Source organism: Rhinatrema bivittatum, chromosome 12 (genome assembly GCF_901001135.1).
Source record: "Rhinatrema bivittatum chromosome 12, aRhiBiv1.1, whole genome shotgun sequence".
Taxonomy (NCBI): Eukaryota; Metazoa; Chordata; class Amphibia; order Gymnophiona; family Rhinatrematidae; genus Rhinatrema; species Rhinatrema bivittatum.
In genome coordinates this window covers 889,393-907,628 of record NC_042626.1, presented here as the reverse complement: position 1 = coordinate 907,628, position 18,236 = coordinate 889,393, and the positions used below count along the sequence as shown (strand labels likewise).

Here is an 18,236-nt window from a genome sequence, read left to right as displayed (position 1 = left end):
GTAATTCAGTCCTTGTTGATTGTTGCCTGAAAATAGATCCACCTTTCTTCATTCCCCCCTGCCGTTGAAGCAGAGAGCCATGCTGGCTATGCATTGAAAGTGAAGTATTAGTCTTGCTCCCCTGCCGTTGAAGCAGAGGGCTATGCTGGATATGCGTGATTGTCAAAAATTTCCTCCCCTGCCGTTGAAGCAGAGAGCTATGCTGGATATGTGTAAAGTGTCAAACTTCCTCCTCTTCCTCTCTGGCTTATATTCAGGTTTGGCGCTTCTTTGAAGCATTTGACATTGAAACTGGAGCACATTTTCACTTGTGTTGCTAATCCTTATTAATGATTATCTAAGTTGTTTTCATAACCTTTATCTCCATTTTGTTTCGGTTGCCCTGTGGTTTGATATAAACTTTAATTGCATAGGCATCATAAACTGTATAAAATAAGGAAAGGCTGAATTGAATCTATCCTGTATGTTTATTGTAAAGTTTGTGTTTAAATTATGTATGTAATCATGTAAACTGCTATGAACATGGTTGGAAAAGCGGTATATCTATCTATCTATCTATATATCTATATATAGATATATATATAGATATATAGATATTAGAGATGTGAATCGTGTCCTCAATCGTCTTAACGATCGATTTCGGCTGGGAGGGGGAGGGAATCGTATTGTTGCCGTTTGGGGGGGGTAAAAATATCGTGAAAAATCGTAAAAAAATCGAAAAAACGTAAAATCGCAAACCCGGCACATTAAAACCCCCTAAAACCCACCCCCGACCCTTTAAATTAAATCCCCCACCCTCCCGAACCCCCCCCCAAATGACTTAAATAACCTGCGGGTCCAGCGGCGGTCCGGAACGGCAGCGGTCCGGAACGGGCTCCTGCTACTGAATCTTGTTGTCTTCGGCCGGCGCCATTTTCCAAAATGGCGCCGAAAAATGGCGGCGGCCATAGACGAACACGATTGGACGGCAGGAGGTCCTTCCGGACCCCCGCTGGACTTTTGGCAAGTCTTGTGGGGGTCAGGAGGCCCCCCCCAAGCTGGCCAAAAGTTCCTGGAGGTCCAGCGGGGGTCAGGGAGCGATTTCCCACCGCGAATCGTTTTTGTACGGAAAATGGCGCCGGCAGGAGATCGACTGCAGGAGGTCGTTCAGCGAGGCGCCGGAACCCTCGCTGAACGACCTCCTGCAGTCGATCTCCTGCCGGCGCCATTTTCCGTACGGAAACGATTCGCGGCGGGAAATCGCTCCCTGACCCCCGCTGGACCTCCAGGAACTTTTGGCCAGCTTGGGGGGGGCCTCCTGACCCCCACAAGACTTGCCAAAAGTCCAGCGGGGGTCCGGAAGGACCTCCTGCCGTCCAATCGTGTTCGTCTATGGCCGCCGCCATTTTTCGGCGCCATTTTGGAAAATGGCGCCGGCCAAAGACAACAAGATTCAGTAGCAGGAGCCCGTTCCGGACCGCTGCCGTTCCGGACCGCCGCTGGACCCGCAGGTTATTTAAGTCATTTGGGGGGGGGGTTCGGGAGGGTGGGGGATTTAATTTAAAGGGTCGGGGGTGGGTTTTAGGGGGTTTTAGTGTGCCGGCTCACGATTCTAACGATTTATAACGATAAATCGTTAGAATCTCTATTGTATTGTGTTCCATAACGGTTTAAGACGATATTAAAATTATCGGACGATAATTTTAATCGTCCTAAAACGATTCACATCCCTAATAGATATATATATATACATCTATCTCTATAAAACCTTTTACATACATAAATTCTGCAAGGATTGGTCAGCTTCTCCATGACATTTTGATACTCCTTGCACTTTAACCTTTCTTCAGAAAGGGTTTGGAGAAGAGCTCAATCTTGAATTATCTGAAGGTTCAGGTAGTGTTGGTTTACTTTTACAGGGGCAGATTTCAGTAGCAGCCCATCCAGATGTGATCCATTTCTTCGGGGAGTTAAGAGGTTGTAGCCGCCCTTAAGGTGCTTGGTATCTCAGTAGAATCTCAATTTGGTCTTAAAGGCTCTGGTTTCTTCTTCCTTTGAGCCCCTGAAATGGACTTCTCTGAAGAAATTTATCTTGAAAGCAGTCTTTCTAGAAGCAATTTGTTTTGCTTGCTGTATCTCGGAGATTCAAACTTTGTCAAGCAAAGATCCTTTCTAGGTTTATTTTCGTCCTTTTTGCTAAAAGTGGTGTTGGTGTTTCATTTAAATCAGTCTCACTCTGCTGGCATTTTCTATGGAAGAGTGTCGAGGTGAAAACAGGTCTCGGATGTTTCTGGATGTTTGCTGGGTTCTCAGTCACAATGGGAAGGTGACCATTTCCTTTTGCAGGATTGACAGACTGTTTGTTGGACCGCCAGAGGACAATGTGGTCTCTAAAGCTACTATAGCCCGGTGGATCAGGGACACAATTTCTTCTGTGTATTTGCCAAAGGGCCATCAGTCTCCTGAGTTTATTTGCACAGATTCCACTAGGGCACAATCGTCTTGGGCAGAAACGGTTGCTGTGACACTAGAGGACATTTGCAGGACGGCTACTTATTCATCCTTACATTCCTTTGTGAAGCATTACTGCTTACATGTTCTTGCTAAGACAGGTGCAGATTATGGAATTGGTGTCCTCAAAGCAGCCCTTACTTCCTTCCTCCCTCATTGGTGAGGCTATTTGAATTGGGCCAGAGAGCTGTAGCAGGATTCATGGAAACCTAGGGCCATGGCAACAGCAATAGCTTATCTATGATCAACCTATGAAGAGATTGCAAAGCTCTACCCAAGGGAGTTCAGTCCACACATTTACATCCCATTATAAATTAGATTCTAACTGCTGACAGGACAGCAGGTTTGAGCAAACTATTCTTCAGGTGCTCTTTGAGTTTAACCCCACTAAAAATATTCAACACCCTGTTGGTAGGTTTGTTTCTTCCCCCTTTTTTTGTTAGATTATGTGAAATGACTGCTTTCAGAAAAAGTAAGGTTGCTTATATATAATGGATGTTTAGAGAAGGTGGCAGTTCACCAGTCACCCAAACCTTTTCTCTTGCTATGAAGTTGAGCTTCTTAGTTAATTACAGAACTTGGACATGCTGTGCAAGGATGTGAAAACTGCTATTTATGCTCAGAGGCACCTCAAGATTTTCTAGAAAATGCTGGAAACTTCTTCTGTATTGTTGCTGTTAGAGACCTTCACCCTTTAGAGGACACCTGTAAATGGGTAAGCAATTTGGCTTTCTTTCCATATCATAATTCCTGCTGAGCAATTTTGTGTTTGTGAAAAGCTAATTTCTGTCAAACAATTTAAAAAGATATATATACAGTGGCCTATTGTGTGATCATCCAAGCTTCGTTAAACAGAGTGAAGTGGGGAAGGAATTTTAGGTATTCTCCACATTGAATGGATGTTCTTTTTTAACAAAGCTATGCAAAAGAGCACCGAATCCATGAAAGGACTCGCATGTCAGCATGCAAGAAGCTGTGAGGATGACTGAATACAAAGAGTTGTAGAGGAACTTATGGAAACCATTACAAAGAAGCAGGGACTAGAAAAGACCACAGTCCTTCAATGTTTCCTTGATGATGATATCGGTGACTGCATCAAATACAAATTTCACATTCTGAGTATCTGTGGCACATGTCATGTGTCCATAAATTTCTTTGACATCCTTCCTGATATTGAGGTCCAGAAACTGCAACTTAATATAATTACCAGCATCTTCAAATGTGTTTGCACCTGGTTGAGAAAAGGGAAAAAGAAGAGAGAGAATAAAGCTGTTTGGTCATCTTTGGGGGCTGCGGAGGAGAAACTCTATGAAGGAATCCCTAATACTGGAGAGAAGGCCTTGAAAATGAAAACAATTACATGCTATGCAAAAAAATAATTCCATGTTAATCATAATTGGGCAGATTTTTGAGCTATGAAGAATACAAACCCAAGAAAGCAAGAACCAAGCCAACCTAATGTGTAAATTGGATTTTATCAAGTTGCTGGAAGAGAGTAAAAATTAACTTGGGAACTTGGTCCTTATTGATCTAGAAGTGGGTTGAATATATTTAAAAAAAGAAAAAAAACCCTAAACCTTTGCCCTTTCAGATTGCTATCTAAAAGTCATCCAACTTGAATGTTAATATCTTTCAGAAAATCATTTCTCCTTGAACAAGCAGGAAGGTAGTCCTCACAAATGGATGACTACATCAGACTGAGCCCGGCCTGGAAAACTTGTCAAAGTTTCTAGAACTTTGACTAGGCACACTGAGCATGCCACTATCCACGTGTCCACGTGGGGTTCCTCTTTAATCTCTTCTTTTCCGCAGAGCCTCCGTCTCGTGGAGGTAGAGCTCGCACGGTTTTTTTGCTGTAAAACTGTTTTAATCAAGTAAGAGTTTTTTCTCGGTTCGTTACACCGTGTCCCTCAATCTCCCAGCCCTAGTTAGCGTGCATTGCAGTAAGTTCCTAGCGGTTGATTTTCGACAGTGCCATCTCCCAGTGGCTGCCGGCCATCGAACACTTGCTGGTTTTTTTCTGATGGCATAGTCAGGCTTTCGCTGATGCCCCCAGGGTCCCCGGTCTATGTCCATTACAGGCCCCCCCCCCCCCAAGGTCTGTATTTTGTGCCTGGAGGCTTCACACAACATCCGGGAGTGCCCAAAGGGTGCAGGGCATGCCTCAACACAGTGGAGAAGCTGTTTGGTCCCAAGAAGTTTGAGCCCCCCCCCCCCCCCCCAGCATTGGGGTCCTCGATACCTTGGGGTAAGGGACCAGGGGCTACCGGTTCGGTATTACCTTCCCCTTTGTTGGGTTCCCAAGTCGAGATGGGCGCTGGGGACCGGCCTCTTTCTTTCTCCTCTAGGTCTAGGTCCGGTTCATAGCTGTCTCCCTTGGCTCCGGGGAGGCTGAACACCGTGGTAGGTCAAAGTATAATCACCAGTCGCCATCCTCGCATGAGTCCAAGCTCGGGAAAGCTCCGGCATCAACCGAGGTGCCCCCAAAGCGGCCCCGGTCTGAGGAGGCACCCTCCATTGAGGCTGAGGGCCTGAGGTGATCCCCACTGGTTCTGGTGCTAGGTACCTGTTCCCCTTGGGGCTCCGAAGGGAACCTGATTTTGCTGCCTCCTCAAGCTGGTCTTGCCTTTGTCAGCATTCGAGGAGAAGCTGGAGTGCAGAATCCGGTTGGCGGTCGGCTGAGCCCTATAAGGCGTCGAGCCGTCGGGGGCCACTAGAACCCGCTCCGTCGATACTGGCACAGTTATTGGAGTGCTTAGATTTGCTCTTAGGTGTGCTACCGATGCAGCCCTTGCCAGTGCCCCGGGCACCCTCGATGCCCTGGTGGACACCGGTGGTGCCTCGAATGGAGGCTATTCCGGTGGCCGATCCCTCAGACGAGGGAGGACCTTCGGGGCAGATGATCCTGTCTCTGCGGCAGGCCCCGCGGCTGATGTTGCCTGAGACCCCTTTGGGTTCTTCGGTGCCCACAGGGACTCTGATGCCGTTGGTGGCTCTGGTGCCTGCTGGGTCGCCGGTGCCTTCCGTGACCCCATTGCCCTTTGGACTTCCAGTGCCTTCAGGGGCCTAGGGGTGTTACTTGGGCTCCTCCACCGGAGTCCCCGGTTGGCCTGAGTGAGGAGAATGTTCCGTATGACCCCAGAGAGGATGAGGCATCCATGTCGTCTTCAGAGGATTCCGAGGACCTGCTGTCTGAGCCATCTCTCCGGAGGACCAGCGTATATCTACTTAACGAGGGTTTGACATTCACTGGTTTTGTGTGGGCCATGGCGGAGTCAGTCCCATTGCAGCTCGTGACTGAGGAGGATTCCAGACACAAGATGCTAGAGGTCCTCCAATTTATGGATGCGCCAAAGGAGGTGGTGGCTGTGCTGGAACATGACATTTTCAAGGAATTTGTCCGGCTTTGGAAGCACCCCATTTCAGTCCCCCCCCGTGAACCAGAAGACCGATGCTGTGTACCTGGTGTAGCCTGCTACGGGTTTTGAATGGCATCACCTTCCGCATCAGTCCATGGTGGTGGAATCCGCTCTCAAGAAGGTGAAGAGGTCTCAGACGCACACTTCAACTCCTCCAGGCCGCGAACACAGGGCCTTGGATGCCCTGGGAAGGAAGGTCTTCCAAGGCTCCATGCTGGCGGCACATATTGCTTGTTTCCAATTGTATATGAGCCTGTACTCCAGGAACCTCTGGAAGCAGGTTCAGGATCTAGTGGCACACCTCCCGCAGCAACTGCAGGACGACTTTCTAAAGGTGGTATAGCAGGGCTTGGAGTGTGGCAAGCATGAGGTCCGGTCCATCTGTGATGTATTTGTAACAGCGGTGGGCATAGGTGCTTGGCACATGGCCAGGCTTCAGGCCTCTGACCTCCATCCAGATGTGTAGGAGCGTCTAGTGGACTTGCCCTGCACCGGAGAGAATCTCTTCGGAGATAAAATTGAGGCAGTGGCACAGCTGAAGGATCAAAATGAAATCCTTCATCTTTTGGCCAGCACCTCAGACCCACAGTCCTTGAGGCAAGGACCCAGCAATCCTTTTTCCTGTCGGAGGAAATACTACTCTGCCCCCCCCCCCCGCCCAGCCGACCAGAGCAAGGCCTCAATGGGCAGTACCCAGAAAGCGCCTTTGACAGCCGTGTACTCCTCGATCACAGCCAGCACCCCAGCAGACACCCTGCCACAGGATTTTGACTGGCTGAGAGGGAGTGTAAGCCAGCCAACCGTACTCCTGAAAATGGCTCCCCTGGTTGGGGGCCAGCTGCAGTTCTTTTCAGACCGTTGGCCAGCTATCACCTCGGCCAGGTGGGTCCTGCTCATTGTTTGTTGGGGGGTACTGGTTAAATTTCCAGCGGGTCCCTTCAGACTCTCCTCCGTGCCCATCATGGGGGTTATCAGTGAATACTCCACGTACTCATGTGGCTATTGGGTCACATGGCTGAGACTGTCCGTCACTCCATTTGCTCATCTGCATATGCGCAGGGCACAGTGGACTCTACAGTCCCAAAGGCATCAGGCCACCCAGGACCTATGGGTGTGCATCAGGGTTACTTCACCTCTTCAGGAGTCCTTGTTGTGGTGGGGGACCCTATCCAACTTGTTGGTTGGGGTCCCTTTTCAACTTTCTCCTGCTCAAGTCATCCTTACCACAGATGCTTCCCACCTGGGCTGGAGTGCCCATGTAGAGGGTCTCCATACTCAGGGTCGGTGGTCAGTACAGGAGGATTAGTGCCAGATAAACTTCTGGAGCTCTGAGCGATCCGATATGCACTTTGGACGTTTCAGGATTGCCTGGCAAACAAGGTGGTCTGGTTCAGATCGACAATTAGGTGGTGATGTGGTACCTGAAGAAGCAGGGAGGCACGAGGTCATTCCTCTTTTATCAGGAAGTGGTCCAGATCTGGTCGTGGGCTGTTTCCTAGGGTATCTTGCTCCGCGCCATGTACCTACCAGGGCCGGAGAATGTGGTGGTGGACAATCTGAGTCATTCCTTCTGCCCACACAAGTAGTCCATGAAGCAGGAGGTTGTGGATTTGATCTTCTGTCGCTGGGGAACCCTGAGCTATATAATCATACAGAGGAACTCGGCAATATATAATGCCAAAAGATTTATTATACACAAAGATTTTAATTCAATATCATATCATTTACATAATCCACATAATTATGTAAAATATTCATGTCTGGAATTATTTTATATAAGATTCAAGTGTTCAAATGTAATTGTTAAAAGTATTTAAAGTTTAATGTAAAAAAAAGGGGGATATTTGTATACAACATTCATTTCCACATACTGTTATATGGGATATGTATATGCATTAAGTTTGTAGGTTCATTGGATCTGGCAGTTTTTATGTGGTATGAGTAGTATGAATGGAGTGAATGGAGGGTAGAGTATGAATGAGATTGTTTTTAATGTAAGGGTTTTGGGCTACATAGTGGGACTTGTATAAAAAAGTATGTAAATGATATTGAATTAAAATCATTGTGTACAATAAATCTTTTGGCATTATATATTGCCGAGTTCCTCTGTATGATTATATAGCTTATGTTTGGAACAGAGGTAACGCACGTGCTTTGTTGACCTACTGGGGAACCCTGGACATAGATCTTTTCACTTCCCTCTACAACAGGAAGGTGAATCAGTTTTGCTCCCTGTTCAGGGGCAACGACAAACCAACATTGGATGCCTTTGCCCGCCATTGGGGCAAGGGTTTCCTGTATGTTTATTCTCCGCTTCTGCTAGTGTCGAAGCCTCTCCTGAAGCTTTGACAGCATTGGGGAACCATGATTCTCATCACCCCGTATTGGCTGAGACAGATTTCGTTCCTGCTCTTGCAGGATCTTTCTCTGCGGGGAAACAATCAGTCTGGGGATTCCCAAGCTTCATCACGCAGGATCAAGGCAGGCTGCGCCATCCCAACCTCCAGGCCTTCTCTAACAACTTGGATGTTAAGAGGGCGATTCTGCAGCCCCTAGACCTATTGGATGATGTGTCTCGGGTACTTGTGGTGTCCAGGAAGCCTTCCACTAGGAAGTCTTACGGTCTGAAGTAGAAAAGGTTCTCCATTTGGTGTGAGAGCCATAGCTTGCATCCATTCTCCTGCTCCACCTCGAAACTTCTTGATTTCATTCTGCACCCCTCGGTGGCTGGCCTGAAGACCAACTCCGTCAGAGTCCATCTCAGTGCTGTTGGAGCCTACCACCGAGGGGTGGATTGTTCATCCATCTTGATGCAGCTTAATGTGGGGCACTTTGTGGGGCCTGCTTCAGCTGAAGCTTCCCCTAAGCCCCCCCCCCCCCCCCCCCCGCTGTCTCCTGGGACCTCAGCATGGTCTTGTCCCAGCTTATGAAGGCTCCATTTGAGCCTCTGCACTCCTGTGACCTGAAGTATCTGTCCTGGAAGGTCATAATGAAATAGTTACGCCCTTTGCCTAAATCTACTGTGTACAGTTCTGGTCACCACATCTCAAGGATATAGCTGCACTGGAGAAAGTGCAGAGAAGGGCGACCAAAATAAGGGGCATGGAACCGCTTCCCTATGAGGAAAGGCTAAAGACGTTAGGGTTGTTCAGTTTGGAGAAGAGACGACTAAGAGGGGATATAATAGAAGTCTTAAAATCATGAAAGGACTTGAACAAGCTAATGTAAATCGGTTATTTACTCTCTCAGAAGGACCAGGGGGCACTCCATGAAGTTAGCAAGTAGCTCATTTAAAACAAATCAAAATTCTTTTTCACTCTGCACATAGTTAAGCTCTGGAATTCATTGGCAGAGGATGTGGTTACAGCAATTAGTGTAACTGGGTTTAAAAAAGATTTGGATAAGTTCCTAGAGGAAAAATCCATAAACTGCTATGATGGTAATTAATAAGCAATAGTAGCTTGTGATTTATCTAATGTTTGGGTCCTTGCCAGGTACTTGTGATTTGGATTGGCTGTTGTTGGAAAGAAGATACTGGGCTTGATGGACCTTTGGTCTGATCCAGTATGGCAATTTCTTATGTTCTGTAATCTTCTTGGTAGCGGTCACCTCAGTGTGCAGAGTTAGTGAACTTCAAGCTTTGGTGTCGTACCCACCTTATACAAAGTTCTTTCATGATAGAGGGATTCTGCGTTCCTGCCGGGGAATTCCATCATCCTGACTACCTTTTTCTCAAGCCACATTCGCACCAGGATGAACTTGGGTCTGGAAAGGCGAGTAATCAAATCCAAACTCAAGGTCACACAGATGTAGTAAGGGGTTTCTCTCTCTTTGTCTTTTGAAAAATATGCTTGCTCGATAAATGGTGTCCTTAGTTCTGTGTATTCAAACTTTACCTGATACTGGCAGCTTTTATGTTGAAAGCAGAGCAAGCAGACAGGCAATGCTAGGATGTATAACAGCATGGACATACTGAGGGTAATTTTCAAAAAGCATGCATTGGCTAAAGTCTGTGGGTACTTTTTAGTCACAATTTTAAAAGCAGATTTATGCACATAAATCCGCTTTGAAAATTTGGGGGTGTTCATAGAACCCGTACGGCATATGCACAAAACATTACACCTGCTCAAGAAGAGAAGTAACTTTGTGCATGTGGATTTATACACATTAAGTATGCTCATAAATCCTGATATCACCCTAACTCTGCCTGTTGGGACACCTATTTAGTATATGTGTAAAAGCACATGCAAAATCAGACAGCAGGCATGAATTGGCCAGTATGCAGTGGTGATGTCATCCAATGGCACCAACATGAACCCAGCTCTCATAGCTCAGTAAAGCTGCCTCTTGAGCACTTCAGTCTTGCTTCATTCAAGCAACTGCTTGGATGGTTTCTGCACTTACCTGCTCTCAAAGCTGTGCTGGACCTCGCTGGGAGCAGGTAAGTGCAGACCCTGGAAGGGGTTGGGGGTGCGGTGGGGTCCTAGCTAACATTGTTGGGGGGGGGGGGGGGGTGGATGGGAGGTCCTGACCTCAGTTATACATTTTAATCTACGGAGAGAAGGGACAGCTCCCAGGGATTTAGGACATTTTTGTATTTGTGGGGTGAGGGAATGCAAGGCTTGAAGGGTGGGGGGGGGGGGAGGAAATTGGGCCATAAGCCCCTTTATTCCTTTTTTTTTTTTTTTTGTCAAAAGTGCTACTTACCTGGATATCTTCTGCAGATATCTGGATAAGTAGCACATTATCTGACCATACAAGACCAAATAACTAAAGACTTGCCAGGTTCTTGTGGCCTGGATTGACCACTGTTGGAAACAGGATGCTGGGCTTGATGGACCCTTGGTCTGACCCAGTATGGCATTTTCTTATGTTCTTATGTTCTTAACCCTAAATGGCTACATTCAAACATATCTGGTTAGATCTTTTTAGTTATCTGGCTATATGTAGGTTGGTATATTCAACGGGGTGTTTATCCCACTGAATATATGGGACACGTTAACCAGCTAACTTTAGTCAGATAACATATCCACTAACCGGCCTACTGAATATTGGCCTAAAAATATCCCTTGCTATCCTTACCGGGGAACTTTTAATTTCTAGTAACCCTGAGATTGTAGGTGGAGCACACAAACTTGTTCATTCACTCACTTGTATATCCGTGCACACATACGCACATGCTGGCTTTCTCACGCACACACGTGCGTTCTCTCACTCAGGGCTGGCCTCTCCCTCTCTTGTTTGGCTGAGGGCAAGATAAGCTCTGCCAGTGGCCCAGGGCCTTTTTTCTTTGACCATCAGTGGGATGAGCCCTGGTCTTCTCCCTCTCCTTCATTTGCTAGCAGGATGGGTTCTGTCAGTGGCCATGGGCCCTCTTTTTTGCTGTTAGTGGAATGGACTTTGCTAGCAGCCTAAAGGCCTCTTTCTATTCTTTGCTGCCTCCTCTGTGCTACCACCCTGTGCAAGTGCATGACTTGGACAGTGGGTCCTGCTGGCCCTGGTCTCAGTGAATCAAGTGATCCTGTCTACTGATGCCTCCAGAAAAGTGCAAGATATGCACACACAGGGCACATGGACCCAGGAGTCGTGGTCCGCAGTGGAGAGCCCACTGCAGATCAACCTGCTGGAGGTACAAGATATCGGTTATGCGCTAGGAGAGTTTTGTCACCTGTTATCAGGCAAAAGACTATTGATCAGACAGACAACTAGGTGGCCATGTTCTATGTAAACAAGCAGGGAGCTGTGCACTCTGTGAGGAAGCCCTCAGAATCTGGTTGTGGGCCAACCATCACAATGCCCATCTGCAGGTGACCTATCTTCCAGGAGTCCAAAAATGTGTTGTCAGACTGCCTGAGCAGAGTGTTGCAACCTCACTAGTCCTTGGATCAAAGGGTTGCAGAGTAGTAGTTCCATTTTTTGGGAATGCCAGTGATTGACCTCAGAGGACAATAAAAAGGTTGAGTGGTTCTGCTCCATGCTTCTGAGCAGCTACAGTTCAGTTCTGATGCTGTGATGTGCTAAACTGGAGCACCAATCTACTCTCTGCGTTTCCGCCAATTCATCTCTTTGCCAGAACTGCCCAGAAGTTCATTCAGTATGAGGCAAGATTGATTCTCATAATGCTGGCATGGCCACATCAAGTATGGTATCCATATTCCATCAATCAGCTCAGCCTCCAAACTGCCATCCAAGCCTGCCATTGCTAGCTCCCACAGTGTGGATGTTGAATGTACAGTAGGCTCCTCCTTGCTAAAGACATGGAGGATATGCTGATTTTGCTAGGAAGCCTTCTACCAGAATATCCTAGAACTTCAAGTGGAAAAGATCCTCGACTTGGTGTGGGACCTGTCGGCTGGATCCTTCTGTGGCCCAAGGGACTTGCTTCAATATCTATTCCTCCTCTCATCCTCAAGTCTAAGCACTTGAATTGAATTCAGACGACAGCCAACACTGGATCCTGACTTTTTTGCTCTGGGGTACTGATACACAGACATTAGGGAAAAAGTGCAGGTTTCCATCTAAGGCCACATCCAAAAGCAAAACATCCAAAAGATCCACATCCAAAAAAAAAAACCCCGGTCTAACCTCCCAGACTAGGGCAACCTTTTCGTTACTTGTAAACCGGATTGATTTGTATTGTATACAGGAATTCCGGTATATAAAAATTAAAAATAAATAAAAATAAATAAATAAAACACGTTCAGGCAGCATTTTTTTGAATTATCAAGGCTCCTCACCCCATAAAAATGTTGCTAGCAGTATTACTACCCTTAACATAAGGCTTGGAGGTTATCTACATGGAGTGGCAGTTACTAATATAAGAAACTTGCTGGGCAGAGTGGATGGACCATTTGGTCTTTTTCTGCCATCATTACTATGTTAAGTTTAAGTTAATCTAAATACCATTGTGGCAGGTAGAAGTTGCTACAATCAACTTCCACCTGTTACTATCAAAGTTCATGAGAGGTTTTTGGTATTCCAAGCCTTTGGTCAGTAAATCTTCAGTGGCTTGGGACCTCAATGTGGTCTTTGCTCAACTACTGAAACCTCCCTTCGACCTCTTAAATCAATGAATTTGAAGTTTCTCAAGAGTAAGTGAATTGCAAGTGCTGGTTTTGTACTCACCATACCTGGAGAGTTTTCACAACAGGGCAATTTGGCATACTCACCCTGAGTTCCTTCTATAAATGGTATCTGCATTCCACATTAACCAAACTGTTTTGCTTCCTACTTTCTTTTCGAAGCCACATGCACACAGAGAACAAAGGACTCCTTGGACTGCAGGAGAGCCCTAGTGTATTACTTCATAAGGACTCAACCTCATTGTTAAGCTTCTCAGCTGTTCCTATCTTTTGATTCCAATAGATAAGTTGCCAAAAGAATGCTGTCATGCTAGTGAATTGTATCTCACACTCTTATCTACTGGCTGGCTCATCAAGCAAGAACCATGGCAATGTCAGTGGCTCATCTAAGGGACACTTCTATTGAAGACATTTGCAAAGCTGCTATTTGGTTATCAAGTCACACTTTCACATCCCTCTACTGTCTTAACAACATGACTGAAGAGACTAACTTTGGACAAGTGGTTTTGAGCAGCCTGTTCACCCAGTAGACCATTTTCCACTAGTGGGGTCCAGGTTGCTTGTTTCACTAGTTGCTTCTCATTGCAGCCCTCAGCTTGGCACTCCCACACATAATGGCTAATTCATGCATGCTTACCAGTGGAAAAAGTCTGTGGATCTGGGGTGCCACCATCAGAGGATGCTGCCCATGTTTCTGTCTATAGAAAGCCCTGTTGACAGGTTAGCAAACTTGTTATTTTTATGTGCATACCAACCAGGGCAATGTGCATAAAACTGAGTTTTATGTGTGTAAATGCCTTTGAAAATTATCCCCATTAAGCACAATATTTTCTTCTAGAAGTTACTGCCATTTAGGTTTCAACTCACCATCATAATCTGGGAAGCAAACACTAAGGTGGACTTTTTTAATTTTTTGTTCAAAGAGATCCTTTTTGTTCAGAAAAAGAACTATGGATGTTGCAGCAAAGAATTTGTGGTTGCAAATACTGTTGAAGAGGTGAAGTGACTCATGCATCCGGTTCTACAGATAAAGGGAAAGAGAGAGATTAAAGACTCTGCTGTATCTCTTCCACCCTTGTATCTTTCCTTATAGATGCCTGCTTTCCAATCTATTGAGCCACCTTGAAAATCAAGACACCTGTGCCTTCAGGACTTAACCTTAAAGATGCTTATTTATAGGACTATCAACAGTCCTTCACCAGTGAAGGCAAGGGGATTGCTATTTGTTTTGCCCAGCCTGGCTCTTCATTATATGCTTCTCATGTAAATTTCCAGCCTGATTACAAACATCAAATAAAGTCTTTGACGGCACAGCTCTTTTCACATCTCTTTGATGGCCTCATACACTGGATTAGTATGTTTGTATGTGTCTTAATGGTGCTGACTCTGCTATCCCTGACTGAAAATGAACTCCATAAACAGTGCTAATTACTGAGATGAAAAGAACAGTGATCTCGTAAGACAATACCAACAACCATAGTGCTGTAGCTTCCTGTTACCCTAAATTTTCTCACTCGGGTATGTTCGGAGCCATATGCTGTCCCAATCTCCCCATTTCCCTCTTTTGGGTACAGTTGTGGGGATATCAGGAGGGCAGTTTTCAAAGCTACTTACCTAGGTAAAAGGGTCTGACTGCCTTTCTCAAATGCAGCTAAACATAAGCAGACATGATCTTTAGCTACAGGGAAAATGGGCAAGATTAGTTCAGGGCAGCGTAGCAGCACTATTTCCAGCACCTGCATCAACAAAATGCAGACTTGTAGCGCATGTACTGGAAACCATGCACATTTTCTCTTTGAAAATGTACATACAAAGTACATGTGTTACAAGTAAGGATGTGGACTATTTGAAATTTTCCCATAGGTCTTGGGGTCAAGCTAAGGCAGGAACCCTCCTTGACTTGTATTCTAGATATCGGATGCATTATTTTTCTTCTATCCCTTGTAAAGGGGGAGACATGTAAAGTTTTACATTGCACTTCTGGCTCTAGATCAGCTGTTTTCCTTTTGTGAGATACATGACTTGCAAAGTTTGACCGTTTCCCCTGGATAGAACAGCCCTACCACTTCCTCATCTTCCACCAGAACCATGTCATAAGCACTCAGAGCCCCACAGAAGATGATGCAGGTCACGCCTTCAAAGCAGTGAATCCACTTCTTGCGCTCTGATCTCTGACCTCCCACATCAAACATCCTGCAGATTAACAAAGCAAATGGTCAGCACAATACTGCCAAGAGACTACAGAACAGAAGAGCCTGCATCCAGCCACCCACCTGAAGTGCAGTTCCTTGAAGGAGAATTGTGTTTCTATGATACCAGTGGTCTTTACTCTGGATCTCAGGACATCCTGCTCATTAGGGATGTAGCCAGCAGCTGTTATCCTATCCAGCTGATTCAGATAGCTGTGTAAAGAGAGAACTGGAATCAAACGTAGCCCAGTCAATGTGGTTAAAAACAGAAATGCAGAACCTGCAGGGTCGCCTTCTCAGAAATGCGCAGGTCCCCAGAGGCACTGGCACACAAAAGAGGGCTTTAGCTTTCTAAGGAATTGGGGAACATTTTGTTCTAATGGGATGAGCTTCACCTTAACCAGAGTAAAACCCAGCTACTGACACTAACATTTAGAAAGGAGAGAGACCACAGGTGGAAACTGCTAGTTACATACTAACCTAGTAGATGTCGCCAGAAAAGACCCAAGAAATCCACTCAATCTGCCCAGCAAACTATTATTTATTTTTTATTATTATTTTATTCTTCGGGTAATTGCCGCTCTGTGGAGGTTACGCCTTTTTCTTAAGCCACTGGGATCCTCTGTTTATCCCATGCTTTATAATCTTTGTCCTCCCTACCTTTTCTGAAAGGGCATTCCAGGCATCCACCACTCTTTCTGTGAAAAAAACACTTCCTGACATTGGTCCTGACCCTTCCCTCTTGGAGCTATTCTTGTTCTACAATTTTCTTTCCATCCAAAAAGGTTTGATTCCTGTGCTTATTAATACCTTTCAAGTACGTAAGAGTCTGTATCCTATCCCTCTGTATCTTCTCTAGGGTGTGCATATTCATGTCCGTGGGTATCATCACTCTGTTGATACAAACCCCACACCATGTGGTCACCTTTCTCTGGACCACTTCCATCCTGCCTCTGTCCTTTTTGAGATAAGCTAACCAGAAATGAACACAGTACTCCAGATGAGATCTGTATTAGGGGCATTATCATGTCCTGCCTCTCTCTGTGCAGCCCAGCTTCCCTCTGGCCTTTAGCTGCTGCCTTGACACATTAACGATCTGAATGCGACGAAGCAGACACCATCACCCGAGGTCTCACTCCCTGTCTGTGCACATCAGATGTTTGCTCCCCCATCATATCCCCATAATGCATGACTCTGCACTGGTCTCAGAAATGCACAGTTTGGAGAGAGTGCATTTTCAAAGAATACTGGCATAATAGGGAAATCAGAATATCCTGATAGGCTGTAGTAAAAGCTGAAGCAGCCCAGATGCATTTAAATAAAGAGCACACAGAAATGACTCCATACTGTCTTTATCGTCTGCTAATAAAAATAGAAACACAAATTTAAAAAAACATACTTTAAGATGTCTGTATGTGAATTCCAGAGATCAGAGAAATGAGTGGAGAGTTAGAAAGTATGATACTAAGCAAGATATAGACTTAATAGGAATCTCAGAGACCTGATAGATATGCAATGAGACACTGATGCCATGGTACAAATTATATCGATATGACAGGGCACATCAAATTGGAGAAGGGGAGGCAATCTATGTTAGGGATGTCATTAAGTTAATTAGGATAAAAGTTCTTTAGGAAACAAACTGCATTCTGGAATTCTTATTTATATACCGCACATAACATGCTACAATAGTCGATCAAGGAGGTTTACAGCATATAAAATACAACAAATAAAACAATTTAAGAATACAACTTCTCAATCTGATGGAGCAGAGTGCGGTAATGGGGGATAAAGGTACCACTCGCAATGCAGTTAGCCAATAAAGGGAGATTTAAATTACCCCAATATTGACTGGGTCAATATTTTCTCACAGGACAGCAGGATGGTAGTTCTCACATATGGGTGACATCACAGGATGGAGCCCTGTATGGAAAACTTTTCTGTCAAAAGTTTCTACAAAGCTTTGACTGACACTGGCACACTGGGTGCACTGAGCCTGCTCAGCCTGCAATTATCCCTGTGAGCCACAGGTGTCTCCCTCAGTCTTATTTTTCCCGCTCTGCAGTCAGCATAGCGGTTAGGAGCTCTGTGAGGAATTCTAACACTTTTTCCTCAAGGAAAGACTTAAACTTTTACTTCACAAACACTTTTTCCCTGCACAGGTCTCCCTTCACATACGTTTATTCGACACTCTGAGTACTATGCCCTGTTTTTTTTTTCGGTCGGTTCCTATCACCTTTCTGGCCTGCCAACCTACTATGGCCTTCCCTCTCCCTATTTTTTCAGTTAGCCACACATAGTCTGCGAGTGTCCCTCTGTGACACTCTGCCTGGTTATTAGCGCTAGTGGGACAGGGACTTCCACGGTTTCCGTTGCTGCCAGGGACCCTGTAGATTTCAGGTCCTTCGATTTCCTCGGTACCCTCACGCAGTCGATGCCCCATCGCTACTGTTGGTACCCCCTTCAGACCAACCTGGATTCTTAGATGCCATCGGTACCCCTCCCCCTGCGCTACACTGATGCCATTGGTCCCTGCATCATTTCTATCAGTGCCATCCATGTTTGTCATCCATGGCACTGATTTTTTCCTTGGGTTCCATCTTGTCTCGTCTGTGCCATCCATGCCCGGGTCGATGCCACCGTCGCCTGGGGCACTTCCATCAATGCCGGGGTCATTCCATTGATGCCATCCTTTATTTTATGGATGCCATCGATGCCCAAGGCCTTGCCATTGGTGCCCGCATCTGTGGCATCAATGCCCACATCGGTGGCCGTCTGTGCCCGCGTCAGTGGCCATCAGTGCCCACATCCGTGGCATCAATGCCATGGATGCCATTGCTGCCTGAGTCGATCCAATCGATACCGTCGACGTCCGTGGCCATGCCACCAGTGCTCTTGGTGCCCGCCTCCATACATCGATGCCCTCGACGCCCACGTCGTTTCCATCGGTGTCTTCGATGTTCCTATTGATGAGGTCATAGACTCTGTCGATGCCGGTATCATTTTTCCGATACCAACGATGTTTTTTTCGATTATTCGATGTCTCATCGTTCCCA

General features: G+C 46.0%; 1 protein-coding gene across 1 annotated transcript in view; it reads right to left on the bottom strand.

The window, feature by feature from the left end:
- Positions 1 to 3,502: 3,502 nt before the first annotated feature.
- Positions 3,503 to 18,236, bottom strand: part of GNAT2 (G protein subunit alpha transducin 2) — a 30,910-nt gene continuing 16,176 nt past the window's right edge. The window contains exons 5-8 of the mRNA XM_029573822.1: positions 15,265 to 15,393; positions 15,055 to 15,184; positions 13,859 to 14,012; positions 3,503 to 3,721 (exon numbers count right to left, since the gene is read on the bottom strand). Coding sequence (XP_029429682.1) covers positions 3,531 to 3,721; positions 13,859 to 14,012; positions 15,055 to 15,184; positions 15,265 to 15,393 — 604 coding nt within the window. The 3' untranslated portion in view covers positions 3,503 to 3,530. The remainder of the gene's footprint in view (positions 3,722 to 13,858; positions 14,013 to 15,054; positions 15,185 to 15,264; positions 15,394 to 18,236) is intronic.